The following is a 27,281-nucleotide window of genomic DNA, read 5'->3' as shown; positions in this document are numbered from 1 at the left end:
TGTGTCCTTCTGTCTCTTCTGTGACCGCACCGTCTCTGCGGTCGCCTTGGCCGGTGATTTTCCTCACCGCGCTCACCTCTCCGGGACTGGAAGCCACGCACCCTTTCTGGTGCCTTGTCACGGCGTGAGGCGCCCGTCTGGTCCGGACCGCTGCCCTCCCGGGACACCCCCTCTGGTCTGCGTGGGACGCTTGTCCAGTGTTGGGGTGAAATCTCTATTCCCACAGCAAGCACTTCCTTACACGGCTCGTCTGGATTTGCTGCTTATTCTCGGCGCCCGCCCTCCAGACATTCCATCTGGGGCCGTGTTCCTTCTGCACCTAGAATTCCTGCTAACGTCTGCCGGCGGAAAGCCCCAAATCCCCGTGTTGTGGTCTTAGAATGCCTTTATCTTCACGTTTTGAAAACTGCTTCACTGATCTGAGGACCTCATTCCTGGCCCCGGGGCTGCTGTGCTTGTGTGTGGTGCCTGTGCCCCACCGGTGCAGGGTCAGACCACGCCTGCTCCGCCCTGCGGCCCCTCCCAGGGCCCTCTGTGTTGTGTCAGTACCCGGTGTGACTGCCGGCAAAGAGTGCGCCTGAGGCCAGCAGAGGTCCACATTTCAACACCTTTATTCATCACTTTACCGATTGGACACACAATGTTAACAGCAGCGAACACAGGAGGAGCAATACGCAGACAGACATGAGCTGTTACACTAAAGGTTTGCAAGCCAGGCGTACAGCAGCTCTGACAGGTGACGGTGACACCGTGCCTCGCTCTGGGGAGGGAGAGGAGGGCCACCCGGATGCCATGGACATTCCTGGTGAGTGTGGCTCTTAGATGCCCACGGACGTGCCTTTCTGAGTCAGGACACCCACGACAGGGACACTACTTACCACTGCGCTGATAAAGTGACACACTCAGAACTCCCTAATGGTAACAAAACAGTGTAAAAATATAGTGCATATATATATAAATTCATTTCCCTTTCCTGAAAAAACTTCGTACAAACTAGTAGTATACGATCCCTTTCAAGTTTCTTTTAAGTTGTGCGGGTTTCCTTTGTTGTTTGGCTTGATCTGGTTTGTCAAGAGGCTAAAGGGAGAGAGAAAGCATCTCAAAGGTCAGGGTGACCACTGCCCAGCCCTGCCTGGGGCCACGCACTTCACACGCCTGTGGACGAGGGCCACACCCTGAACCGCCCAGTTCCGCCAAGTGTTCAGTAGTAAATCAGTGGTGGGGGCTAATCAGGGTCAGTGGTTTAAGGACATTCTATCCTATTGGTAACTTCACAGTACAGCTGAATTGTCAACCTGGCTTGCATGGGACAGGGGACGATGGGGGGGTCCCGTGTGGCGTGGGCTGCAGGACAGGGGAGCTGGGCTGGGTCCCCAGGGCAGGGCCAGCACATGCTTTCCCCATAAAGGGCCAGATGGTGAAGATGTTGGGTCTCCTCCCTGCCGCCTGGGGTGGCACAGAAGCAGCCACACACCGTGCCTGAGCTCGGGGGAGTCCAGGAGCTGGGAAGGGGGCACCAGCCTCTGCCATAGCCACAGTCCCTGTCCCCCGAGCAGTCAGAGCGGCGCCCGTGGCCTGTGCTGAGCCCCGACCGTGGGACGTGCAGGCAGAGCAGCCCAGACCGGGTGCCGGGGCAGCGTACCTTCTGCCGTCCGTCTCCGGCTTCTTGCATCTGATACGATTTCCTCTGCCTCAAGCTCGGCACTGAGGATGTCAGAGGTGTCAGAATACTCCAGTATGCATGTACACCTTGTGCTACAACACTCCAGACCTACGTGGTTTGACGTTCATTTTGGCCAAGCTAACTGTGTTACTGACCGCTCCTGGTTGCCTCCCGACACGGAGACGCCGCCCAGTCCCCCGGACAGAACGTGCCGTGTCCCCTGCTCTGAGCTGTCCTTTCTTCACAGATGGACGTGGGGTTTTTAGGGAGCCATGGTTAGTAGAAGCATAAAAACATGCGGTAAAGACACACACCCTGCCTGTGTGTTCTCGCTACTCAGACTCCGACGGGGGCGCATGCGTGTGTGCGTGTGTGCAGTGTGGTGCCGGCAGGGGTTCCATGCACCAGGGCCACGCAGTGCAGGGATGGACGACGCGGGTGACTTCGAGCCGACGGAGCGGTGACTCCTGAAGCCTCAGGACAGTCTTCGCCACCTCTCCCTCCTGCCTAACCGGGACGGGGGGGGCCGTGCCTGGGGCAGGGTGCTGTCTGAGGAGCCTCGGGGTTGGGACGGGCAGGGGAGCTGGCAAGACCCCAGCACCTGTGTGGCCAGCCAGGCCACGGTGCCAGGGGTTCAGGGGAAGCTATGTGCACTTGGTTCTCCCTCAAGCCCAAAGGGAAGGTGCTGTTGGAAGTCAGGAGCGCACTTGGGAGCGTCCGTCAGAAGTGAGCCACTTCTGTGAGTTTCCCATCAGGCCACTGGGTACCGCCAGGCCACGGCACTGGTTTGTGGTATAAATGGGGCCTCCCGCTGGGGGGCGGGCACCGTGGCAGGGTCCCCGGGGACAGCTCTGTGGCTTCTTTTGTTCAGACCGCAGTCTCCCAGGATGCTCTGCCTGGAGACCCGGCTCTGGGACAGGAGACAATCTCCTGGGGCAAGGGGGGCCGAGAGGGGCCCGGGGGACAGCCACTACCTCTACAGGCAGCGGCACGGGGACCCCCTCCCTGGGCTCACCGCCAGGTGTGCACACCGTGGGGGCCAAGGTCTTGCTGGACTCACGCATCACCAACTGTGACAGTGGGGACCCGGCTGCTGATGGGCAGGGGGAGGAGCCCCACACCCCTGGTGCTCGGTGCCTCATGGGGCCCGGAGGGGAGGCCTGCGCCATAACCACGAAGAAAAACCACTTCGGCTCTGGACACGGAGCTTCCTGGTGTGCGATGCGCTTGCCGTGGAGAAACCGTGTTGTGTTCACAGTTGCCTCAGGTGCGTTTCCCACGCTCTCGCCTCTGGGTCCTCAAAAGGGTCCAGCCTGGGAGAGGACGGGGGGTGGGCGCAGGGTGGGGGTCCCATGTCCTGCCTGCTTCTCCCTCCCCCAGCACACACGCAGTCCTGCTGTCCTGGTTCCTGCCGCAGCGTGGAGGCCTTGCCAGGCAGCTCAGGATCCCCGGGGCAGAAAGTGGACAGCGGTGCGATGGGTTTTACAAGTGACTCAGAGCCTACCTTAACGCACCGGCAAGTCCCTGATCCCCCGGGGGAACCTGCTGGCGAGGCCACTGCCAACCCTGGGCTGAGGCTGTGCCGGGGGTCTGAGGGGAGACCCACGCGCGAGGAGCCTGGTGGAGGGGCCACGCTCGATGGGAGCCTGGTGGAGGGGCCACGCTCGATGGGAGCGCGGGGACCGTCCCCACCTCCAACGGTGACCATCGTGCCTGTGGCGCCACGGTGCTGGTCTTTTCAGCTGGCTGCCCCGGGCATGTGACAGCGGTGGGGCAGGCGGGCTCCGGAAGCTTCTCCCTCAGTCTGCTGCGGCCTTTCCCAGGACCAGTGCCAGGACCGCACAGCCCCACCAGTCACTCACGGGCTTGGCTGCACTTCTGCAAAGGGACACGTCCCTGTGGGGCCACCGTCCTCTGCCCTCGATCAGCCTCACGGAGAAACCAAATTCCAGCGCACACTGTGGGCCTCCGGACCCTCCCCTGGCCTGACTGTTGAATGGTTTTCGGCCCTCGCAGGGGTTGGGAGAGGCTAGAGAGAACTCACCGTGGAGGCGGAGTCCCCGAAGCTGGTGCGGGTGCCAGTGAAGAGGGAGCAGCCACGCCGACCCACAGCCCCAGGGCACCACGTGCGGGGCAGGGCCCCGGGCCGCAGACCCCCGCCCCTGCCAGCAGAGTGCCTGCGTGGGAAGCCTCAGCCTGCAGCGGCTCCCGACCCGGAGACGTGGACTCCGGAGGCGAGGACCCCGGAGACGTGGACGGCAGGAGAGAGAGGGGCAGCTATAGGGCACTCCCGGTCGTCTCTGCTGTGCTGAGAACCAACACGTTTCTTCTTTCTTCTTAGAAAGCACAACGAGCGAGTCGCCCGGCCACAGTTTACATCCGGACGTCCTCGGGCGCCCACTTCAAACCGTCCCTTTGGTCCTCTGAGGAGCGTCCCGCCGGCTCCCCTTGCTCCCTTGCCCACCAGCTCTGGTTACGCGGCGTGGGTGCGCAAGTGCGTGCGTGTGCACATACAAGCACGGGTCCCGCCTCCCCACGCCCGCACGGTCCTGTTCCGGGTTCACTTCATTCTCGGTGCGGTTAGTGACTTAGCTCTTGCCGCCCTCGAGGCTCCTGGGAGGGGTCTGCGGGCCAGGCCGTCGGCACCACCGCTGTCAGGGTCTGTCCCACTCACCCCCGTGGCCCACCGGCACCTGGACAGCGGCCCTTTGGCCTGTATGCCAGGTGGCCAGTGTGGTCTGTTCCCGGGAGACACTGGAAAAGGCCACGTGTTGATGGCCGGCACTGGACGAGGCAGGGGAGTTACAAAAGGCCAGTGAGTTCAGGGGCCCCACCTGGGGGTCCGAGAGAAACGTGCCGGCTCCCAGGCAGGGGTGTCACCCCACAGCCACCCGGGCCCCAGACTCCTGAGTTCTGACCGGGGAGCACAGGAATGTAACCAAGTGTGAGGTGGTGGAGGCCTCGGCAGGAGGGCCCGCTCCTGGGCTGGCTACTTGCCCCCCTGCACCTTCTGGTCGTAGGTGCCCGCGTGCTTGTAGCCCGACACGTAGCCTGACTCGTCCACCAGGTCCACACGGCCTGCCTTGCCCTTGCCCCGGCCCGATGGGTCGAAGCGTTCCTTGTGGGAGCCCGTGAACTTGGTCGTGTCTGTGAGCCGAGATACGGTGGGTGACGAGATGGCTTTCTGCAAAGGGACAGAGTGGGGCACGCCCAGGTGAGCCCCGGGGGCCGCTGCATCGGCCGCCCCCGGGGAGGAACGCTGCCGCCCTCGGACCCCAGACCCTGAGGGCTGTGCTCCCCCGGGGAGTCCCTGCCAGCCATGCTCACCGTCACCCCTGAGATGACAGGGGACTTGCCCTCGATGAGCCTGTGCACCTCGCGGACAGCCTCTTCGCTGCTCTTGTCTTTGAACCTCTTCTTGGAGAGCTCTTCCAGCGCCTCCTTGAACTGCTCGAACGTGATGGTCCGGCAGGACTTCCCTCTGAGGGAGAGAGCACTCAGGGCCGGCCAGGACCGCTCCCCTCCACGGTGCACAGCCCTGCCCAGCAGCGCCCCGCCAACCTGCTGACCTCGGGGAACCCCTGGCCCTGCCTGGGGACCCGGTGATATCGGGGGTCCCTCCCCCATCCAGGGGCCCGGAGACATTGAGGAACCCCCATCCAGGGCCCCACTGACCTCGGGGAACCCCCGCCTCTCTCCCACAGCGGAAATCGTGTGCAACGTAAAAATACAGAATCTGCCCCTCCCCCTCCCTGTTGTGCACTGTTTATGCCCAACAGTCGGTCGCCATGGGCAACAGCACCAAATATAAATTGTCTTGGAAAAAAGCTTAAAGGAGCCACATCCTTTATGAACAACTGGACATCAAAACAGAGCTGTCGTCGGGTTCTCAAACGGGGCGTGTGTGGCGTCCACTCGACGCAGGAGGGACAGTCGGGGCACGACACACTTTGCACCTGAACGGTAACAGGGGCCGAGTCCTGCCTGGGGCCGCCCTAGCCCGACGTTCGTGACCACACAGGGACATGGTGGGGGGGCGCCACCCCAGGACACCCAGCAACATGGGCCCAGGGCCTGGCCCTGACTCGCAGGACCCCCACCGCCCCTGCCTGGAAGCCGCTCAGGGCCAGGCCAGGGCCACCCACCTGAGGGTCACAGAGGGGAGCTGGGGGGCAGGTGCAGCCGTGTCGGTCCCCCACGGTGGGCCGTTCACAAGATCACACAAGGCTTCTGAACTGCCTCCGCGTTTTGTATAGTTTTAGCTAAAAACCATTTTTGCCACTCCAACTGGCTTTCCTGTGCTGACCCATTCAGAGAGGTCCCGTGCAGACGGCTCCCCACGGACACCCTGTCCACCCTGTCAGCAGGGTGCTGGGTGCAACGGCCCCAGAGCACCCAGCAGGCGGCTCCGCAGAAGTCCACGAGCAGAGGGCCCAGAACAGCCAAGAGCCGGCCGAGGGACTGAGAGCCGCAGCCCCAGGGACACAGCCACACGGGGGTTCCCAGAGAAGCAAAGACCGTCCGGTGGGGGATGAGCGCCGGCCGCCCAGCTCCGGACGGCGCCTGGGTTCATCCTAGATCCTAAACTACGCTTCCCTGAGTACCTCAGAGAACAACTCTGACCTTGGAGGAGGCAGAGATTTCTGAGAAATCCCACCAAAACAGTCCATAAAAGAAAAAAGGAACTGGAATTTGTCAAAATTTTGAAAACCGTGTCTTTCGTTCCAAAGCCAGCCACAGACCAGGGGAAACATGCACACACACACCAGAAAAAGACACCTTCAGGCTCAGCAGCAGGAAAACCCAGTCCGAAATCCGAGCAAATTCTGAGCCACTATGTGCAGGAAGGTGCTAGCGGCGAGCCCCACTGAGCCGGCCGCCGGGGAGAGCCGCCCCGAAGCCCCCCACACACCTGCCGGCCGGCCACCAGGACCAAAGCAGCGACAGCGAGAGGCTGCGGGCCTCCAGGCGCTCGGACACCGTGGTTGGGGTTCTGCAGTCCTGGCCCCAGGCCCCACACCTGGGCCCTATGAGGGAGAAGCCACCTGGAGACCCAGGCGAACTACATAGCCAGGGGCCGATGGCACACACGGGGACTCGCGGGCCCGCGACACAGGATGTGCTGACTGGTGACCCACAGTCAGGAAGGGCACGGCCCCGGCTGTGACCTCACAGCAGGGTCTGGGGACCTGGTGGACGCGGGGCTTCCTCAAGTCCAGCAGCGGGTGGTGGGTTCTGCTCCTGGAGCAGTCAGCCTCTGAGCAAACCGGCCTGGGCCGCACGGTCCCCAGAGCCGCTGCCCCGCACAGAGAACCCCGCGTGCCCTGGCCGAGGCCGTTTGTTTGTCCTGGGCCATCCAAGGCACCCCCGTCTCCTATTCACGCCCTGCCCGGGTCGCATTTGGGGGCCTGGCCGCCGGAGCACGCAGCCCTCTCCGGGCCCCGCGGCACCAGGCGCCGCCAGTGTGAGTCACTGGGGCCGAGGGCGGGGGCACGGCTCGCGGGGGCTCCCGTCAGAGGCCACATTCAGAGCTGGTGGACTTGCAGGCCTGCTCCACCTGGCTCGGCTGGGTGTCCCCAAGTGTCCCCGCCGTGGCTGCCCCGCAGGGAGTTCTCCCCAGGGGCCCCAGTGCCCCGCTGCAGAGAGCTGTCCCCAGCAAGTTCTAGAATGACAATGCCTGTCTCTTCCCCAGAGACACTGATCACATCACACTGCTCTCTGGACACAGAGTAAGCCTGTTCTCCGGAGCTCACAGAACTAGAGGGTGTCCCCACAATGAACCCCCCTCCTCGCGTCTCCAGCCCGGCCGGCCAGCACCCTGCTGGAAAGCCAGCCCAGGAGTAACGGGGCCACTGGTCATAACAAGGCCCTGTGAGCTGGGGTTGCACTTGGCTTCCCCAGCCCTGTGTCCCCCAGGCCTCCAGACCTAACTCCGGGTGGGCAGAGGGCTGGACCCTGCCAGTACCAGAGGTTACCCAGGAACACCAAGGGCACCTGGGAGCGAGGCAGGGGACCAGTACAGTCCTCAAAGATAGATGCATGTGCAGGCCACCCAGGCCAGCACTGGGAAGGCTCCCAAGCTTTGAGCCACCACCTCCTCACCAGCACCTCTGCAAACGGGTGGAGGGCACTCCCGGGGGCACCTCTCTGACCGGCGGCAGCCAGCGTGCTGGCCATCATGGACAGCTGGCCACTCAGGGTTGGGAGAAAGCTGCCGGCTCTCCTTGCTTTCCCTGAGCAGCAAAGCCAGGGCCCCGGCTGACCTGTCCGGACAGCCGCCTGGATGCCAGTGGGAATCCACTGCAGGCCCTGATGAAGTCCGTGGGAAGAAGGGGCCTCTGAGATGCTCCCAGCAGGGGTGGGGGGAGCCGGGAGCTCCGCTGTGCCTGTGGCCTGCAGCAGCTCCCAGGCCGGGTGCTCCAGGGGGACCGCCGATGGCGGCCAGACCCTCCTGACACACAGTGGTTCCCTCGCTCTGGCCCAGGGCTCCCCCCTGCCGCTGACGACCATGATGCTGGAGGTCTGCAGGGGCACGTGCAGGCCCTGAACCTGCCTAAAGGGGCAGCTGTGGCCCCAAGTCTGCGTTCCCTCTCCCCAGGTAGGGCAAAACCACCCTAGTGTCCCCCTAACTTCGTGCAGGTGTCTGGGGCTGGGCTTGCCCGGGGAGGGCAGCTCCCGCCACCCCATCCCCGCCTAACTGCCACCCTGGCTGTGGCGGGGGCGGGGCGGGGACCGGCGGGGGGCTGGAGGGGACAGCTGCACCGAGGTCTCTGAAGCCATTTCTGGGTGTTTGGGGAAGGTCCTCGTCTTAGGAGGCCGTCATGCACTGGGACCCAGCCCTCGTCAGGGAGAGGGAGCTGTGCGGCCAGGATCCCTGTTCTCTGTGGCCTGGACCCTCGACCACAGATGCGCCAGGCCACCCAGTGCAGGGGCTCGTACTGCCTCTGGGAGCATGAGAGGGCCCCACAGAGGACGAGGCCACACGGCCGCGCTGACCCTGAATGCCCCCTAGCCTGTCGGGAGGCAGGGCAGGAAAGGCCCCGGGCAGACGCGGCGTGGGGGAGGGTCAGCTCTGTCCCGGCCACCGTCTCAGACATCACGGCACAAACAGCTCTGCCGGCTCTCGCCTGCCCCTCCTGTGGGCACCCCCACCCCACCACCGCGCTGTCCTGGGGGACCTCTCCTGCGGCTGCTGGACGGCGGGGGACGGCGTCTGCGCTCCAGGCCGAAGGCTCGGGTCTGCTGTCCCAGCTCCCTGCCCGAGACGGTTCCGGCCGTGTCCTGGAGAGGCACGGGGTGTGCGGCAAGAAGGGAGCAGGCTGGTGGCAGACAGGCCCCAGGGAGCCCCCCCAGCTTCTCCCTGACCGGTTCAGGCGCCGGCCCCGTGTCCCTCCAGGAACCCAGAGCACCCAGCAGACAGGCGTGTGTGTGGCAGGGACGCCCACCACGCCCGGTCCCCTCGGGCCAGGCCTCTCCACCTGTGCGGGCCGCGAGCACACAGGCAGGATGGAAGGGCACAGCGTGGTGGGGACCCGTCGTCGGGGACGTTCCGCTGTGCACGCTGAGGCGGGGCTAATTAGGATCTCGGGCGGACCGGCTGGGGCTGTGGCCGGGCGGCGCCTTTGTCTGGGTAACAATAGTGACAAGAGTGTTCCGTCAGGGCCGTCGGGCCTTCGGAGCTGTGAGAAACTCGTTTGAAATCCGACACATGGTAACATCGAAACAAACAAGGGTCGCCATGGCGACCGGCCCCAAACAGAGCCCGCAGGGCCCGGCCGGCGCCGCCCGCGCCGCCATGGCGACCGCCCGCAAACAGAGAGCGGGCGCCCCTCCACCGGCCTGGCCGTCCCGCGTCTGTGGCTCCCATGAGGCAAAGGCCCTTCTGCCGTGGCTGCCACCTGGAAAAACTGTGGCCCGAGACCCCACGGCCCAGGACACGCCCGTCCCCGCCCCACACCCCCGCCCTCACAAGGCCAGACAAAGCCAGTTTTTAGCAGGCTCCTCGAGGCTTCCCGGTGTCCTCCGGTCCGTCCCTGGGGACCCCGCGATCTCCCCATCAGGGAGGAGGGCATGGGCCCCCCGCCGCGTGCTCCAAGCTGACCAGCAAGCCCATTCCGGCAGGGGCCTGGGCCTGCCCCTTGGGAAGGGGCCCCCGTGGCCGCCGCGGCTCGGGGTGGCCGGGTCCCAACCTTGTGGGCTCGGGCCACCACAGCCCGCTCACCAGACCACTTCCCCTGCCGGGAGCTGAGGCAGAGACGCCGGGGTCCCAGGCAGCCCCGAGCTCCGCAGTGGGGAGCCCGCCGTGCCCAGGAGCCAGGGGCCAAGCCTCCCCCAGGACGGGGACAGCAACCAGATGGGCTCCCTTCTCGGTGCTCACACGCGTGATGCCGGCGCCCCACGGGGGCTACCAGGACCCCATGCCTGCAGCACACGGGGTCTTGGGTTCTGTCCGGAGCACCTGTCCTTGGAACGGGCCGTCTCCCACCGCCTGTGGGGAGCCCAGGTGTCACCAGGGAGTGGGTGTGCCGGCCATCTGTGCGCACACGCGTGAGCTGAGTGCACGTCCGCACACGTGTGCAACACGCCTGCGCGCGGCGGCCTGGAGGAAGGAGGCAGAGGTGACAGGAGGGAGAGGCGCCATCGCCTGTCCCCAGCAGCTCGACGTGCAGGCCGGCGCCAAGGCTGTGGGAGCCTGTGGTGCTTCCTGGAGAGGTGAGCCGCCGTGGACGTGCCACTTCCTGCCTCCTTCCCAGCCCTCTGGGACCTTCCCCAAAGGACATGGCTCTGAGGTTCCTCTGCTCCCGGGTCAGCCCGTGTCTCCGGATGCACAGGGTTTCCCAAGGCCGATGCTCAAGGCCTGGAGGACGTGCCCAGGAAAGGGAGTGGGGAGACCCTGCGAGGCCTCACAAGAGCTCCTGCGGGCTCCCCCTTGCCTGCAGCGTGGGCCCGTCTGCTCTGCCCGCGGACGCCTGCAGGGGATCTGGCCACTGTCCCTCCCTCACCGGGCTGGTGTGCGGGGCACGTCAGTTCTGCCGAGTGAGCTCTGGGCCACCGACGCTCCTGACCCAGCCACAGGCTCTGGGCTGGCCCTTGGGGTCGGCCGGTGGCGGCACCACATGTCCAAGGCTGGCTGGGCTGCCTGGACCGTCCCCAGGGAACCACACGGCAGAGCTGGTTCCCATTCTTTAGCGAGGACAGCGCACCAGACGCCCCGGTGCGCCTCTGGAGCTGCTTGGCTGAGGACTCCGGCCAGAGCCTGGCCCTGCTGCCCAGAGCACCTCACAGTCCCCCAGCAGACCCCTCGGTCACAAGCCCGGGGCCGCAGGGGCAGCAAATGAGATCCTCGGCTGGGGCCACTGAGAGCTGGTCCCTGCAGGCTGCCAGACCGGCGCCTGGGGTGGGGGTGGGGAGAGGCAGGTTCCATGTGGCTCCCGGGTCCCCAGAGGCCCTGAGGCCCCCTACTCGGAGATGCAGGAAAGGACAGGTTGCGGCCCCCACCAGACCCCGCCCCTCCTGGGAATGTCCTTGACCACGAGGCCACAGCCCACCAGAGACTCCCAGGGTCTGGCCTCTCTGCTCCCATGTCCGGGGGCCCCTGCTCTATGGGGGTGAACTCAGGGGTCCAGGCCAACTCAGCTGAGCAGCACACCCCTCTTCATCTCCTGAGGCAGCCTGTCACTGAGCGGGGCCTAGCAGAGGCCCCAAAGGCATGGCAAGAGGTTAGGGACCCACATTCCCGGTGTGTGGGACGCAGGCGGGCTGGGCCTCTGTAAGAAGGGGACAGCATACGTCGGGGGGCAGCAGGTCTGCGAGCAGGGCTGAGACGGGCTGCTGAACCCCCACGGAGCCCAGGACGCACGGAGTCCGTGCCCTGAGTGCCCAGCCGGGGGACACACGTGGGGTCTGATCTGTCCACACTCACTCCTCCACGGGCTGTGTCCCCAGCCTCCACAGGTGCGTGTGCGGGGGGGGGGGGACACTGACTGGACTCTTGGGCCCAGAGGGCACCACGTGAATGCCCGTCCTGTGCAGAGCTGTCCAGATTTGGACACGTCCCCTCTGCAGAATTCTGCACAGACCAGGGAGCTGAGGAGGGACCCCAGAGGTCTGGAGAGCCCACTTGCCCTCTGCATGGGCCCTGCCCCCTGGACCCAGCAGACATCAGCAGATGGAGGGGTCGGATAGCCGGGCCTGCACTGTTGGCTGAACACCTTCCCCTGGGCTCCTGGGACCTCAGCCTGGTCCCGGTGATGAAGCCTCTACCTTGGGCCCTACAGCAGCCACAGAGCAGCTCTTACCAACCGCCTGGTGTCACCCCCTTCTCACCTCTGCCCACCTGCACCCGCCTCACCTCCTCCTCCAACCTGTGCCCCGCCTTCCTTTCCTCCCTGACCAGGGGCCTGGGGAGTGGAGGGCTCACTAGAAGCCGGGATCCCACAGCTATGGTGTCCTTAGGGACTCTGCTTGGACTGGACATCTGACTGGTTCCACCTCTTCCCCAGGACCAGAAAAGTCAAGTCCCCTCTGCCTGGTGAGTGCTCTGCACCGCTGGGTCCCAACAGGACTGGCCACGGGGCTACCGCACCCTGTGTACCTCCACAGTGCCTGACGGCGACGGCGGCACCCCTGGGCCTCGGGTCAGCCCGGGAAGTCAGGGACACTGCCCTGGGATGGAGGCACACTGGTGTCTGGAGACAGAGTCACGGCCACTGGGGACGCAGGCGGAAGAAGCCATCCATGGCTGAAAGGGGCACGGGGGGGCCCAGCCATCAGTGGGCGGTGGGGGGCCCGGAGGCGTCCTGCGGAAGGCGCCCAGCTGACAGCAATACCCTGACCGAGATGGCCATGCTCAGAAACAGGCTGAAAGCTGCTTTCCAACGCTGGGCGACAGACGGCAGTCGACGTTAGGTAGCCCCCAGGGTGCTGTTCCTCCTCTCAGGGTGGTCGTGACGTTTGCAGGACACAAGGCGCCCAGCGGTGATGCCGGACGTGCTCCCCGGCACCGGCACCGGGGACGAAGGGCGGCCCGGACATGCCGGAAGCATGTGGGCGCGCCGACGCCAACGGCTGAGTCTGCGGCGCCCGAGCCCTGGGCGCAAGATGCACGCACAGCGCGCTGCGCACTCAGCCCCGGAGCAGCCCACAGCGCAGCGGCCCCTGGGCAGTGCCCCCGACCCGGCACCCCGGCCTCTTACCCCGAGAAGGGGGCTCGAGCGCCTCCTCATGCCAGGTGCGAGGGGGTCCCGAGCGCAGGCCTGGGCGGCACTTACTTGATTTTGCTGAAGACGATGTCCACGTCTGTGACGGTCACGTTCTTCCCGTCGATGACCTGGCAGTCCTTACACAGCTTCGACCAGTTCTTGCCGTGCATCTCCTTCCCAGAGGCCCTGGTGTCCCCATGCACGGCGAAGCGCCGGAAGGCCTCCTCCAAGGCGCTGAGCTCCGGCGCCGCAGCAGCCGCCCCCTCACCGGCCCCCTCCGACTCCAGCGACAGCCTCTTGGCTGCCCTGTCCTTTGCGGGGTCCCCTGGGGACTTGGGGGGTGTCTTGTTGGCGGCCTTGGCAGACTTGGCCTTGCTGTCGGCCATGTTGCTGGAGGAGGAGGGAGAGGAGAAAGGAGTCACCGCGCCTCTGCCGGGCCACACGTGCAGGATGGGCACCCGGGAGGTGACGGCGGCCCTCATAAGGGGGCAGAGATGCCGCCCGGGGGCTGCCCCCAAACAGTGCAAGCCCTCCACGACAGCCCAGCCACCCATGAGGCTCAGGTCCCTCCTGTCGCTCCCCTGCCAGCCACCATGTCACGGAGCCCTCCGTGTAACGACACCTTTCCTGGGGTACCCACCGCGTGATGGGGAGGGGGACCCAGAACCAGTCGGCACCACCTCAGTGGGGCCCTGGGTGGTGACCGCATGTGCAAGGGAGGCCACCCAAGAGGCCCCCGTCAGGACCTCCGCGGAGCCTGCCCTAACCTGCCCATGAGTGTCTGCTTTCATGGGGCCTCTGACCCCAAAGCCGGGCAGATCCCTGGGGACCACACAGGCCATGCTGCCCCTCCCACATGTCCCAGCCAGTAGTTCCTGTCCCAGCAGCCCCCGATTCCCAAGCCTTGCAAAAGTGTGCCCCCGAGTCTCCAGAAGCCACTTCCCAGAGGAGCTGTGGGTGGCCGTCCGTGCCTTGGGGGGCTCAGCAAAGGGGGACAAGCCCTCGGGTTCAGGCAGACTCCAGGACACAGCACCCTGGGGACAGCAAGCACACGCACAAGCCCACAGGTCACGGGGCCGCCCCATCCCGTCCCTCGCCGCTCCAAACCTGAGTCCTCAGCACCGGCTTGCCCAGCAGAAGCCGGGACCAGCACCAGGGGCTGGGGGGCCGGGCAGACAGCGTTCGCACAAACCGCCACCCTCCGCAAAGCCTGCGCAGCTCAGCCGCTGCTCCAGGAGCAAAGCTGGAACCACCGGAGAGAAAAGCAGGACCGGTGCGGACGGGGCACCGCCAGCAGGAGAGTCGCGCCCGCACGCGTGCCTGTCCGTGTGGGGGCAGGGAGCACCAGCCCTCCCGGGGACCCAGGACCAAGGCGGTGCCACCCAGTCGTCTCCAGTGTTATCGATGACACCATTTCTTTGTCGGAAATAGGAGCTTCTTGGGGCTGAGGTGGGGGGGGGGCTCCCATCCTGTGTTGTTTTCTATCCTTTGATAAATCCATGCACTATTTCGAAAATGAGGTAATGATGATAAAATTCATTTTTAAAAAAAACCCTGGGGGCTTCTGCAGAGGCCTGCTGGAATACGGAGCTGTCCAGAGAGGCCCTGCTGACCCCAGGATGGCAGCCTGTCCCCACAGGAAGGCTTCCCTGCACGCACGGACCTCCCCATCAGCCCGGAGCCCAAGAGACGCACATCAGCCCACAGCAGGAGTAGAGGCCCATCCGCTGTGACCAGGGGTGGCCAGGGACCATTCCGGCTGGCCACAGACTGGGCAGTCTGAATGTCCTGCCCTCCCCTCAATGTGTTTGTTTGCAGCAGCTCCGGAACACCCCGGGAGCTCCTGTGCCCACAACACCCCCCTCCCTGTGGATTTCTGGAGTCTCTCTCTTTGGTTTCACCTGCTTTCCTGGGATGGGTATGAATTTGGGGGAATGCAGAAGGCAGAGGGCGTGAGCACAGAGCTGGGGTCTATAGTGCATAGATGCTCCCAGACGCCAGGGGACGCGCCCGGAAAGCACCCCAAGCATCGCTGGCATCAGGCCCACAACAGGCCGGCTGAGCTCCCTTGGGCCCCCTCTGCTGCTGGGCTCAAGGGTCCCAGGCAGCAGGGCAGGGGTAGCGACAGGGGGTGAAGGGGGCCCTGCAGGAGAGCAAGAGGGGGAGGAAACCAGGGCGGTGCACTGGGGTCCGGTGCGAGCTGTCCCCCCTCGGCCAGAGGGCTCGGGAGCAGGGAGCTGAGGGAGCGTGCGCGCGCGCTGTGGGGACGGACTGTGTTACTGGATTTGCATCTTCAGAGAGGCCCTGCCAAGGTGGAATTTCAGAGCTGGCTGGGAGGAGGGCCCTGCCCACGGCCCCACACGGACGTCAACACACCTGCCCCCAGTGTCCGCCAGACTTCAGGATTATACCCCTGCCAGGAAAGGCTGTCTCTCAGACACCGTGTGTTCTCCCCAGGCCAAAACCCCTCCGGAGCCATGTAGGCTCCAAAGAGGCCATGGGCCCCATGCCAAGGGCCCTACTTCCAAAATGAACTGGGTTCCATTTCAGAATGACTCTCCCTGGCAAGCTCCTTAAGATTCGACCACCACGTGACACTAAACTCACAGGGAAGGTTATGTAGGACAGACCCTGAAAAGCCACTACCAGCCACCACATGGACATCAGCTCACAGAGCCCCAACCAGGAGCATTGGAAATCCATTAGTGATCTGCCTGCAACAGGGCCAGGTGTGCCTGTGAGCAGGACCAGGTGTGCGTGTGAGCGGGGCCGGGTGTGCCTGTGAGCGGAACCGGGTGTGTGTGTGAGCGGGGCCGGGTGTGCGTGTGAGCGGGGCCGGGTGTGCGTGTGAGCGGAACCGGGTGTGCGTTTGAGCGGGGCCGGGTGTGCGTGTGAGCGGGGCCGGGTGTGCGTGTGAGCGGGGCCCGGTGTGCGTGTGAGCGGGAACCGGGTGTGCGTGTGAGCGGAACCGGGTGTGCGTGTGAGCGGGGCCGGGTGTGCGTGTGAGCGGGGCCGGGTGTGCGTGTGAGCGGGGCCGGGTGTGCGTGTGAGCGGGGCCCGGTGTGCGTGTGAGCGGGGCCCGGTGTGCGTGTGAGCGGGGCCGGGTGTGCGTGTGAGCGGGGCCGGGTGTGCGTGTGAGCGGGGCCGGGTGTGCGTGTGAGCGGGGCCGGGTGTGCGTGTGAGCGGGGCCGGGTGTGCGTGTGAGCGGGGCCGGGTGTGCGTGTGAGAGCGGGGCCGGGTGTGCGTGTGAGCGGGGCCGGGTGTGCCTGTGAGCGGGGCCGGGTGTGCGCCTGTGAGCGGGGCCGGGTGTGCGTGTGAGCGGGGCCGGGTGTGCGTGTGAGCGGGGCCGGGTGTGCGCCTGTGAGCGGGGCCGGGTGTGCGTGTGAGCGGGGCCGGGTGTGTGTGCGTGTGAGCGGGGCCGGGTGTGCCTGTGAGCGGGGCCGGGTGTGCGTGTGAGCGGGGCCGGGTGTGCGTGTGAGCGGGGCCGGGTGTGCCTGTGAGCGGGGCCGGGTGTGCGTGTGAGCGGGGCCGGGTGTGCGTGTGAGCGGGGCCGGGTGTGCCTGTGAGCGGGGCCGGGTGTGCGTGTGAGCGGGGCCGGGTGTGCGTGTGAGCGGGGCCGGGTGTGCGTGTGAGCGGGGCCGGGTGTGCGTGTGAGCGGGGCCGGGTGTGCCTGTGAGCGGGGCCAGGTGTGCGTGTGAGCGGAACCAGGTGTGCGTGTGAGCGGGGCCAGGTGTGCGTGTGAGCGGAGCCAGGTGTGCGTGTGAGCGGGGCCAGGTGTGCCTGTGAGCGGGCCCTGCAGGTAACCCGCACTTACCCTGGGAATGAGGCCCAGGGATGGCAGCAGCCTGGGGCAAGGTGGAGGCCAGCAGGACGCACATGTCTAGGACGCTGGACAGGCCTCAGGGAGGCACAGAGCTCACCCAGGACCCCCGTCCCCGCCCCCGACATGCCACAGGCCCTATCCCCCTCCCTGGGCCCTGGAGGAGCCCCTCTCGCTGGCAATCCCTGGTGGTGGGTGCAGCGGCACCCACCAGCCTCCCAGGGACCCTCTGGGGAAAGGCTGGCCCCTCCTCCCTGCCCCCCTCCCCGGCACTGCTCTGAGGCCCCTGAGGCCCCGGGCACGTTCCTGGCTCCAGCCCCAGGCGGCACCTCCAGACCTCCGGAAACTGTACCCACGTCTCTGAAGGGGCCGACGCTGCCTCGGTCACAGCCACGCAGCTGTGACGTCTGCAGGCAGGACGAACCCAGGTGGCAGAGACGGTGGGCGAGGGACCAGAACCAGTGTTCTTGGGAAATACCCTGCAGTCACAGCACCTGGGTTCCACCAGGAACCCCAAAAAGGCCAAACGTCGTTTGCTCACTGGGCTGGGGTGTCCCTGGGACCTGTGCGGGTCCTGGGTGAATTCCTGATCTGAGTGGGGCATGGTGATTCAGAGGCTTGTGGGCCGGGGTGGGAGCTGCTCCCCCTGAAAGCTCCCTGGTCGTGCAACACCACCCCCCGCCCCCGCCCCAGCATCTGGAAGGTTAACCTCTTCCACTCGAGGCAAAGCGCCAACCCCTCTGGGCGCGCGGGAGTGTGTGGGACGCGCTCTGCTGCAAGCTGACTTGAGAAACAGGCACGGGCTCCGGCCGACACCACAGGCTGCCGGGGAAAGGACTCGGGGGGTGGGAGCGTCAGAAGGAAGCTTCTGGAAGTCACTCGGGCTCTCCCTGAGCTCCTGCTCAGGGTCCCTGGTCTTCAGGCCCCTGGGGTCCATCCCCGCCCCAATCTTTCCACCCGGGCCTGGCCCAGAGGCAGCAGTGGGTGCAGAATCCCCAGACCGCTGACGGGACCCCGAGGCCCAGGGTCCTGACCGAGACCCCGCTTCTGTGCGAGAAACCTCGAAGGCCCCGGGAACGCGCATCCCTGCGGACCGGAGAAAGCTGGCTCAGAGCGGCACAGGCGTGCACCTGGGGACGAGCAGAGCGGAGGGCGCCCGTGAGGAGGCTCTGGCTGCTGGAGGCCCCTTACTGGACGCCGCCAGATGCTCCGGGTTGCCCCCGAGGCTGTGAATAAAGCGGACAGACGGAAAAGAATGAGATCTGGAGGGGAGGCGTGTGTCTTCCCTGCTCCTCGAGCTTCCCCGGCAGCTGTGTGTGATGCCGGCCGGCAGGGCACCAAGGCTCCCGGGACCGTGCGCTCCAGAACGTTCCACGGGGCTCCCTGCTCCACCAGCGCCCAGGCCCCAGCGTCAGGGTCTCGAGCTCTATCTCCCCCAGCGCTGCCCTGAGAGAAATGGAGGCCAGCAGGCCGCAGACCCGGCGGGAGGCCTGGTCCTGTCCCCGCACCGCATCTGCCGCCCCATCTCTGAGCGCCCTTGCGCACGACACGGCCCTCTGGCAAGTGTGCACACTTTCTTTCCTAACGTGGCTGCCTGCGACACTCGATGTGAATGACCACTCGTCCCAGCGGAGGCCGTGCCAGGCGGTGAGAGCCTTCCCGGGGCCGACAAAGCGGCCTTTCTGAGCTGCACACCCCCGCCGGCCGCCCCTGCCGGCACCCGGGACAGACAGGAATCCCACTGTGTGTGGAGTACGGTCCTGAGACCCCGGCACGGCCCCTCTCAGCCCCAGTGCGGGAGCCGACCCCACCCAGGGCCATGTGAGCAGGACATACGCAGGCCCCAGGGCCCGTCACCTCAGGCCACTGGTCCACCCGGGCCCGGAAGCCCGGCGTCCCCGAGAGCTGCAGGCCATGGCTGCCGCTCCCTGTCCAAGACCAGGAGTCGGGCGCCACAAGCCCAACATCAGGGGCCAGGGGCCCATCCTGGCCGCCCTGCAGCGAGGTCACTGGGGGACCCCCATCTTGGACCTGTGGAGCTGTGTCCAGCTGGGGTGGCGGGGACAGGCTGTGGAACAACCAGCACAAGGGGTCAGGCAACCGGGACGGGGGCCCAGGACAGGAGGCGCACTCTGCGAAAGAGAGCCTCGGGGGACAGGTACCTTTCCAGTGAGGGAACTGAGGCAGGCCAGAGCTGCTGTGGGGCGTTTCACACCCAGCCACCCAGCCACAGGGGCCCCGGGGCGCCTTTCCCTTCCCCATGATAGCAGGACATTCTCTGGTCGCCGTAAAGTCAGGGATTTGGGGGGGACCTGCTCAGGCAGAGCCCCTGTTTCCCTCAACAAGTTTTCCAGGGGATCCGAGAACACCAGTGCCTGGGAGTGTGCCCGGAGCGCGTCTGCGTGTGGGTCGAGACAACAAAGCATGTGGGGCCGAAGAGAGAGTCCCCAGGGGAGACGCGGTTATGGGGGCGCCGCAGCACACCCCGTTCCCGAGAGGGCCTCAGAACCACACAGCGAGCGGCAGGCTGGGCCCACGGCCCACCAGTTCGCGGCAGCAAGTCCCCAGAGCCACCCCAGACCACTGCCCAGACCCGGATGGGAACTGACCCGACCGCCACGGCTCACCGTCTGAGCTGCGCTTCCCCGAAAAGCTCTCCTACGACGCGCCCACAGCAGGGCACCGGCACACGGCCGCGCCAGAACCGAGCACACGGCCACGCTGCACACGCTGCACACGCTGGCCTCGGCGCTCGGATTGAACCACCAGACGGGGCCTACTTGGCAGGAGGGAGGCCAATTCTGGCCGCAGAGGCCTCCGACCGACCCCCAGCCAGCGCCTGCGGGACCCGGACGCCAGGTACACTCCCTACGCAGAGGGCAAGCGTTGTGGGGTGAGTGGGGAGCCCCCGAAAGGCATGTCCACACCCCAGAGCCTGTGAGGGTGACCCTGTTGGCAGGGGTCAGGAGACCAGAGACCTCCAGTTAGGGTCTAGACTCCCTGGGGGCCTGAATCCAGCGACACGTGTTCTTGGAGGAGGAGGAGAAACAGATGAGTCCTCGCGTTGGCTGAGCCACAGGCCCAGGGACGGACCTCGGGCCCCGGGCTGGGGGTTGCGGGAGAGGAGGGAAGGACGCTTCTCTGGACCCTCTGGACGGAACATGGCCCTGCCCGCCTGGATCTCAGGCTTCTGGCCCCAGAACTGAGCCAGGATACGTGTCTGTGTCACAGCTGCCCCAGGGCCCTCACACGGCCTGCCGGGGCGGAAGAAGTGGCCCTCGCAGACAGCCCTGGAGGAGAGGGGCCAGCGCAGGCGGCCGGCTCCAGGGCCCCCGGAAGCTGGGCCCCCAGTGGGGAACGGCCGTGGGACACGGGCCCGCTGAGAGGCCCATCCCAACCCCAAGCTGGAGGCCCCTGGGCAGAGGGGGAGGTGGCGGCCCCCAAGCCTGTGGGTTTAGGGAAGGCTTACAGCACCGCCGGGCCCAGCCCGCCCAGCCCTCCTGCAGGGGCGAGGCAGCCGCGGGGCCCGAGGGGCTGGGAGCCGGAGTCCACTCACACCCAGAGGCACACCCACCAAGCCGCAGATATAAAAACTTCTCTTCAAGGGGCGCCTGGGTGGCTCAGTGGGTTAAAGCCTCTGCCTTCGGCTCAGGTCATGATCCCAGGGTCCTGGGATCGAGCCCCACGTCGGGCTCTCTGCTCAGTGGGGATCCTGCTTCCTCCTCTCTCTCTCTCTCTCTGCCTGCCTCTCTGCCTACTTGTAATCTCTGCCTGTCAAATAAATAAATAAAATCTTTAAAAAAAAAAAAAAAAAAAACTTCTCTTCAAGATCCTGAACAAAACAGTAGCCAAAGTAGCCAACAGAATGCGCTCATCCGTCAGAAGGGTCCGCGCTCCACGGTGGAGCCTGGCCGAGCGACCAGCTCCGGGGAGGACCCGCCGTGCACGGGGCGAGGGTCGCTGCAGCGGCTCTGTGAGTGCAGGCCCGGCGGCCGGTGGCCTCGGCATGGGCTCGCGGCGCAGGTCCTCGGCCAGCGAAGGAGGCAGCAGAGTCCGTGTGCGGGAAGGGGCGGGACGCGGGCTCTCGGAGGAGCGCCCGCGAGCTTCTCTCGGGACGGAGCCAGGCCGCGTCCGCGTCCAGGAAACACCACGAGGAAAGGAAGCGGCCGCCCCGCGCTGGGACAGGACAGGCCGGGCCGCCGCGGCTTCTGGACGCGCGGGGGGCGCACGAGGTCCGCTGCCCTCCGCGTGGCCGTGCAGCGCGTTCGGAAATGAGCCGGCTAAAATATGCCGAAGGGGGGGCGCCTGGGCAGCTCAGCGCGTTAAAGCTCTGCCTTCGGCTCAGTCATGATCCCGGGGTTGTGGGATCGAGTCCTGCATTGGGCTCTCTGCACAGCGCGGAGCCTGCTTCCTCCTCTCTCTCTCTCTGCCTGCCTCTCTGCCTGCTTGTGATCTCTGTCTGTCCAATAAATAAATAAAATTTAAAAAAAAAAATACGGCGAAGGAGCACAGGGTCCTAAAGGACGCACGGGGCATCATGGGACACGCTGCGGCCGGGCAGAGCCGAGGGTCGGAGCAGCGGCTTCAAAATGGGGCCCGGAACCCAATGACAGAAAGACGTCCCCGTCGCTAAGCTCAGCCGCCGTTTTCACTCAACCCAGACGTGAGATCGCATGACGCTCCCGCCAGGGCCTCCGGGCGAAGGGCTGGGGACACACGGGTTGAGCCGGGCTCCGCGGGCGGGGAGACCAGACGGAAAGCTCCAGGAACGAGGCCGGCGTCCTCCAGGGCAGGGCGGGGACTCGCCGACGGGATGGGGCCAGCGCACAGGGGCCGGACCAGGTGGCCGAGCGGGACCCCAGGCCGGCGCCGGGTCAGTGAGGGGCATGAAGGGCTGGCGTGCTCGGAGACCGACGCGCCAGGGCATCGGATGGCCTCGGGGCGCAAGAAGGTCTGTCAGCGGCCGCTCGGAGGTCCCTGCCCTTGGCGGAGACCCTTGCAAATGCCACCAGCTTGAGACCAAGAACTTCCGCTCATCTGCAGACATCACCGGGGGAGAAATAGCGCAGGGCCGGAGTGGAGGCCAGAGCGGAGGCCGGCCGGGCGTAGCCAGCACAGGCCTGTCTCCCGAAACTCTGAAGGACCCCCCAGCTCAGTAAGGAAAAGAAACGGGCCAGGCCCTGGGCAGGCCCTTCCTGGGGGGGTGCTGCCAAGGAGGGAAAGTCCTGGGAAGAGCAGGCCAGCCAGGGGCCAGTGGACACCCACCACAGGGGCCCGCAGGCCGCAGCGACACCCAAGGCCGAGAGGCATAGGGTCAGAAGCAGGGACAGCACGGCTGGTCTCAGAAGCGCCAAGAAATCATCCCCCGCCCCTGAGCTCCCCATCTTGAGCCAGGGGCACGTCCCTAGCTGCCGGCACCACAGCACACAGCCCCACGATGGAGACTTGGCTTCCCTGCTTCTCTCTTGGGGCAGGTGAACCTTCTGGAAAGATCCCATACAGAGATGGGCAGCCAGGCACTGGTGGTCCTGCCCGGCCAGCAGACCCCCAGCCACCATCAGGGAATGGAGGCCACCGTCCACACCAAGCCCTGCAGGGTGGCAGATCTGGTGGCAAAGCAAACATGGTCCCTGTCTTAGCCCCCTGGTTTGGGGACAGTCCGTCGTCCGGCATTAAATGCCTAGAGCGGGGCTGAGGGTCAGTGTGAGCCCCGAAGCACACACAGTCCACGGCACATACACCTGCCCCGAGAAGGGGGCGTAAATGGGCTTCACACAGACAGCTCGGACCCAGGGCCACAGGGCCAGCCTGGAGGGGCGCCCACGGTCATATCAACTCGGGGGCCACACCCACACCCCACGCCCCACAACCTGCCCGCCCAGCTGACCCGTCCCAGATGCAGATGGGACCCTGGCGCACATGAGGCCGCCGCGGGGTCATCGGAGGGCGCTGGAGGCTGTGTGGCCTCCCCACCGCACAGTTTCCCAAGCGGAGGCCGCATCTGCTCCCCTGACACCTGCCAGGTGCTTGGCGGCCGTGCAGTCACGCGACGTGACAGGATGGGGTCTGGGGAAACGTAGCCCAGGGCAGGAACTCACTCAGAGCCTGCAGGGAGTGCAGCACTTGGGCCAAAAAATCAGAGACACAGGCACACTGGGGATATGCTGGGGACATGCACCGACACACAGGACATACTGGGCACATGATAGGGACATGCTGGGGACACATGAGGACACACGGGGACCCACTATGGACATGCCAGGAACATATGAGAGACATGTCGGGACATGCCGGGGACATACAAGGGACACATGGGGGACATGTGGGAATATACAGAAACAGGGGACACGTGAGAGTGCCACACCACAGGAGCAGGAGGAGAAGAGGAAAAGGCTCCAAGTGGTTTTAATGTCTAGGCTTGGAAAAGGTAAAAACCTGTCCTTCCTTGCCGAAAACCTAATTTAAAAAAGAGGAAGTCGGCGGCAGGAAGGTGCTCCTGGGAGCACAGGCGCAGGCTCTGGGCGAGGGCAGGGAAGGCGAGCCAGAAACCGTCACTTTTCACACACTGGGGAAGACCGTCCTCTCTTCTGCAAAGAGGGTCCTGTTTGGACGGCAGCTTACAACGCACGGGAGCCGCCGGAGGGTCCCTCGCTTGGGGGTGGGGAGGGGGACCTGCAACCAGACTGACTTGGGTCAGGTGAGCCCTGGAGACAGCAGCCCGGCTCCCAGGGGGAGCTGCGATTCCCTATCCTGCCGGCCCCTGGGTTGGTGGCTCCGGTGGACTCGGCACTCAGTGCCAGACCCGGGCGCCAGGCCCGGCGGAGGAGGACCAGACACTTCAAGGTGCAGCAGGGCCCCCTGCCCCACAGCCCAAGATCCCCAGATGGCCCCTCTGGCGTGCCCCTCCTGCCTCCCTGGCCACATCACTGGCTATAAATAGGTCTGGCTCCCAGGCAGCACTGCCTCTCCCAGAGGAAGCTTTTAATTCTCAGCCTCCCCTGCCCGCAGCTCCGCTGCCCTGAGGACAGTCTGGCTGCTAAAAGCCTCCTCTGACATGTCAGCCGTGATAAATGATTTCAGTTTCTTAAGAAATTCTCAGGTGATTTGCCCATTATCCACCGTGAGAATGACAACCTGGTGCACAGCGACAAGTCATTTACGGCAGGTTCCAAGCACCCAGGAGGATGAGAACGCGCTGGCGCCGCTTCCTCCGATGTCCGCCGCTTCGCCCCTCCGGCCCACGCGGAGCCATTGCACGCAGTGGCACCCGAGGCACGGAGCCCCCGGCAATCACCAGAGCCACAGGCCTTTCCCCAGGAGCGCGCAGACCCTCGGCTTTCTGCAGACGCGCGCAGGAGATTCCGCGGCAGCCCTGCCCCCCACCCCGTCTCCCCGTCACCCCGCAGGGAGCCGTGTGATGTGGACCATGTGATGGGAGCAGCGGCTGGTACCAGAGCCCAGAGCCGGGTCACGGAATCCAGTTGAACCCCCCCACGTCCCCCCCAAGGCTGGCTGCTCCCGGCCCCACCCCCACTTCCGGCCTGTTCCAAGCCCCCCCCCCCCATCACTCCATCCCCTGGGGTCCCTGCTCTCCGGATTCGGGTCGGCCTTTACCAGTGACCTCCCGGGAGCCGGGGCCTGGCCCGGCTGGCGCAGAGGCCCCCCCACCGCACCCGCGGGGTCCCCCCTGAGAGCCTGGCCGAGGGGCGCGCGGGGAGGCTGCAAGTGCGACCGCGAGCTGGGTCCTTCCCCGCCAGGTGAACGGGCCGCGAGCGCAGACGGGCGAGGGCAGGGCCGGCGGGCCCAGAAGGTGCGCGACGGCCGCAGACGCAAAACGCCTGTCGAAAGGCGCACGACCGCGGCGGGGGCGCGGATTTTCCTGCGCCCGCCCCCCGCCGCCGTGTCGGGGCTACGTCTGCGGCCGTGAAGCCGCAGGATCAAGGGCTCCCCCTTCCCCCGGAGGCCGGCCCCGCTCCCAGCGCCGCGGAGGCCTCGGTCGGTCGTGCCCGCGCCGGGGGCCCCTCCGCGAAGCGTCCGCGTCTGCGCAGCGCAGGCCCGACGCGCTCACCTGCGGCGCGGACGGGGGCGCGGACCCCGCGGGCGGCGGACCCCACCGTGGGCCCGGGTCGCCCCGAGTTCGCGCCGCAGGACGGTGGCCCCTCACAGCTCTCAGCCCCGAGTCCCCGCCCTGTCGCGGCCGGCAGTCCGCGGGCCTGGGCAGCGGCTACGCGGTCCCCGAAGCCGGACGCCGAGGGCGCGGGCGGCGGCGGGGAAAGGGGCTGCGAGGGGCGTCTTCGCCGCGCGAGCCCGACGCCGGGGGAGGCCGCGGCACCTGCGCCCGCCGCGCCGCCGCCCGCGCCCTCCGCGCCCCCAGACCCACGCCCCCGCCGCCCACCCCGGGCGCACGCGCACCGCCGGGAAGCCCAGGGCCGGGGTCGCACGGACGCACCGGGGGCCGCAGCCGGGAGGGGGCGCGGCGGGCGCAGGTGGCAGGCGCGGCGGGGCGGCGGCGGGGGGAGGGGTCCTGCGCCCCGGACCGAGCCCTGCGGACCCTTACCTCCGAGACGCGGCCACTGCAGCGGGCGCCTCGCGACTCGGCCGCGCGCGACCGGGTGTCCGGCGTGTGCCCGCGCCCCCGCCGCCCCGGCTCGCCGGCCCCGCCCCGCCACCCCCGCCGCCCCGCCCCCGCCCCGCCCCACGCGCTCATCGGCCCGCCCTCAGCCCGGCCCGCCCCGCGCGCTCATTGGCCCGCCCAGCCCCTCGGGCTCCCGCCCCGCCCACTCCCCGCCCCCTCCCCGCCCAGCCCCGCCCCTCCCGTCCCGGGGAGCGCGCGGAGAGCGCGGAGGCCGGTTCGCGCGCCGCCTCTGCCTTACAAGGCCCGCGCGGCGCAGGGGCGTGGGAACCGCGGGGGGAGGCGGGCTGGGGGCGCGGGGCCGGGGGCGACAGACCCTGCCCCTCCCGGAAGCCGGGAGGCCGACCCTCACTCCCGCGGCCGCGGCGCGCGCGGGGACCGGCCTGCGGGTGGGGCTGGGGCGCGGGCGTCCCCGGGCCGGGGGGCGGGGGCGGTGCTGGGACCTCGCCGACCGCGCTCAGGTCGGGGCGCGCAGTGGGCCACGCCCTGGGGCCTGGGGGCAGCGGGAACGTGCGGCCCGCGCCTGGGTGGGGTCGGGCGGTGCCGAGCACCCGCCGGACACCGGGCGTCACCGAGCCGCCTTCCCCGCGCACGAGTCGCGGCTGCGTCCCCAGCCCGGCCTCGTGCTTCTCGGCTCGCGGTGGGCCTCGGCTGGTGAGCTCGGGGGCAGCGGCCATCCTGACATCCTCTGCCAGTTTCTCTTTCTCTTTCCCGGCCGACACCTGCGCTCCTTCCCGGCCAGGCAGGCTCCCTCCAGGGACGGCAGCGGGGCAGCGGTGTCCCTGTCTGTGCCCCGGGGGACCCCCTCCAGCGCAGAAGCCCAGCCTGGGCGTGGGGGATGATTTTAAGGTCACTTCCAGCTTTACTGTCGAGCTTCCCTCGGACCTGTCCAAAGGACCACTGCCCCAGCGTCTGCCTCCTCCTCCTGACGGCAGACCCCACCCTCGCTGGCACCCATTCCGGGCTAGGCCCTCCCTCTCCCAGCTCCAGAGACCCCTCCACACTCCACAGGCACACCCCCCGTCCCGCCCCACAGGCTCTGCCTGGCTCTCAGATGGGCGTCCGGAGGCCGTGGGAGTGCAGCTCTGGGTTTCAGCTCCTGTTCCAGCAAGGTCACTGCGCCTGCCAAGACAGCAGAGCAGACTGCAGCGCGGCATCGGAAAAGGGGTCCCATGGCTGCAGAGTAGGGTGCTGGGGCTGGCTCTCCAGCAGAACACTAGCCCATCGGGCGGGGGCGGGGGGACACTGAGAGCTAGGACAGGCAGCCCTTCGTGCCCCAGCCCCAGCCCATCCCCACAAATGTCCTGAGTCCCACATCCTCCTCTCAATCCCTCTGGTTTCTACTGCTCCAAACTGCTGGAGGACAGGTCTGTTCGTAACTCCAAGGGCAAGGGAAGGAGGAAAAGCGGCAGGGTCCCACGATCGTCATGTTAGCTACTGGCACCTGCGGAGCCCACTGTGCGAACCCAACGCCCACGCCGACACAAACACAGTGCAGCTGGCCAGCGGAGGTGAGCTTCAGGCCTTAGGAGCAAAAATGCTGAAGGTTCATGTTCTTTGGGGTGGAGAGGCGAAGTATGGGGTGATGGGCAGGGCACTGGGGAAGCCCCAGGAGCAGCCGGGCAGAGCCACAGCCCTGCCTCTACACCCCAGGCTGGCCTGGCACCCTGCTTCTGGAACAGTCCGTGGCTGGAGCTGGGCTTGCGGTCTGCCCCATTCCTGGACTTTTACTGGCTGTCCACAAATGAAATTTTTTTGAGCTCACAGGTGTGCTGGCAGCGCACACTGACGGAATCCCTGACCAGAGAGGCAGAGGAGGTCTTCACAAGCCGGGAGCTCCCCACCACATAGAATTGCACCCTGGTCCAGGGGTCAACAGGCCCCTCCTCCTCCAGCCGTGGCTGCTGGGCCAGTGCGCCCTTTGTCAGGGATGCTGCTGCCCTGGGCTCTGGCCCTCCGGTTGTT

General features: G+C 66.6%; 1 protein-coding gene across 2 annotated transcripts; it reads right to left on the bottom strand.

Annotated features, from left to right (window-relative positions):
* Nucleotides 1-593: 593 nt before the first annotated feature.
* On the bottom strand, nucleotides 594-25,340 carry LOC101693995 (tubulin polymerization promoting protein). Of its 2 annotated transcripts, XM_045089406.1 has the most exons (4): nucleotides 25,242-25,340; nucleotides 12,934-13,254; nucleotides 4,991-5,144; nucleotides 594-4,847 (listed from the first exon to the last, which is right to left on the bottom strand). In XM_045089406.1, exons 2-4 carry the CDS (start codon nucleotides 13,248-13,250, stop codon nucleotides 4,653-4,655), a joined length of 666 nt encoding a protein of 221 aa, XP_044945341.1. In that variant the 5' UTR covers nucleotides 13,251-13,254; nucleotides 25,242-25,340; the 3' UTR covers nucleotides 594-4,652. The 2 variants fall into 2 exon arrangements, 1 of the variants encoding a protein (XP_044945341.1); XR_200622.3 differs by lacking the exons at nucleotides 594-4,847; nucleotides 12,934-13,254; nucleotides 25,242-25,340 and adding an exon at nucleotides 5,339-12,927 and having other exon boundaries at nucleotides 5,067-5,144.
* Between the last annotated feature and the right edge of the window lie 1,941 nt (nucleotides 25,341-27,281).

Source organism: Mustela putorius, unplaced genomic scaffold (genome assembly GCF_011764305.1).
Source record: "Mustela putorius furo isolate JIRA1106 unplaced genomic scaffold, ASM1176430v1.1 tig00000107_pilon_pilon_pilon, whole genome shotgun sequence".
NCBI classification, from domain to species: Eukaryota; Metazoa; Chordata; class Mammalia; order Carnivora; family Mustelidae; genus Mustela; species Mustela putorius.
The sequence above is the reverse complement of the archived record's forward strand: the minus strand, read 5'-3'. Positions and strand labels throughout refer to the sequence as shown.

Coding starts and splice junctions, on each gene's coding strand:
- LOC101693995 (XM_045089406.1), bottom strand. CDS start 13,250: ATGGCCGACAGCAAGGCCAAGTCTGCCAAGGCCGCCAACAAGACACCC. Junction 5,145..12,933: donor ATCGTCTTCAGCAAAATCAA/GTAAGTGCCGCC, acceptor TCTCTCCCTCAG/AGGGAAGTCCTGCCGGACCA. Junction 4,848..4,990: donor CTGTCATCTCAGGGGTGACG/GTGAGCATGGCT, acceptor GTCCCTTTGCAG/AAAGCCATCTCGTCACCCAC.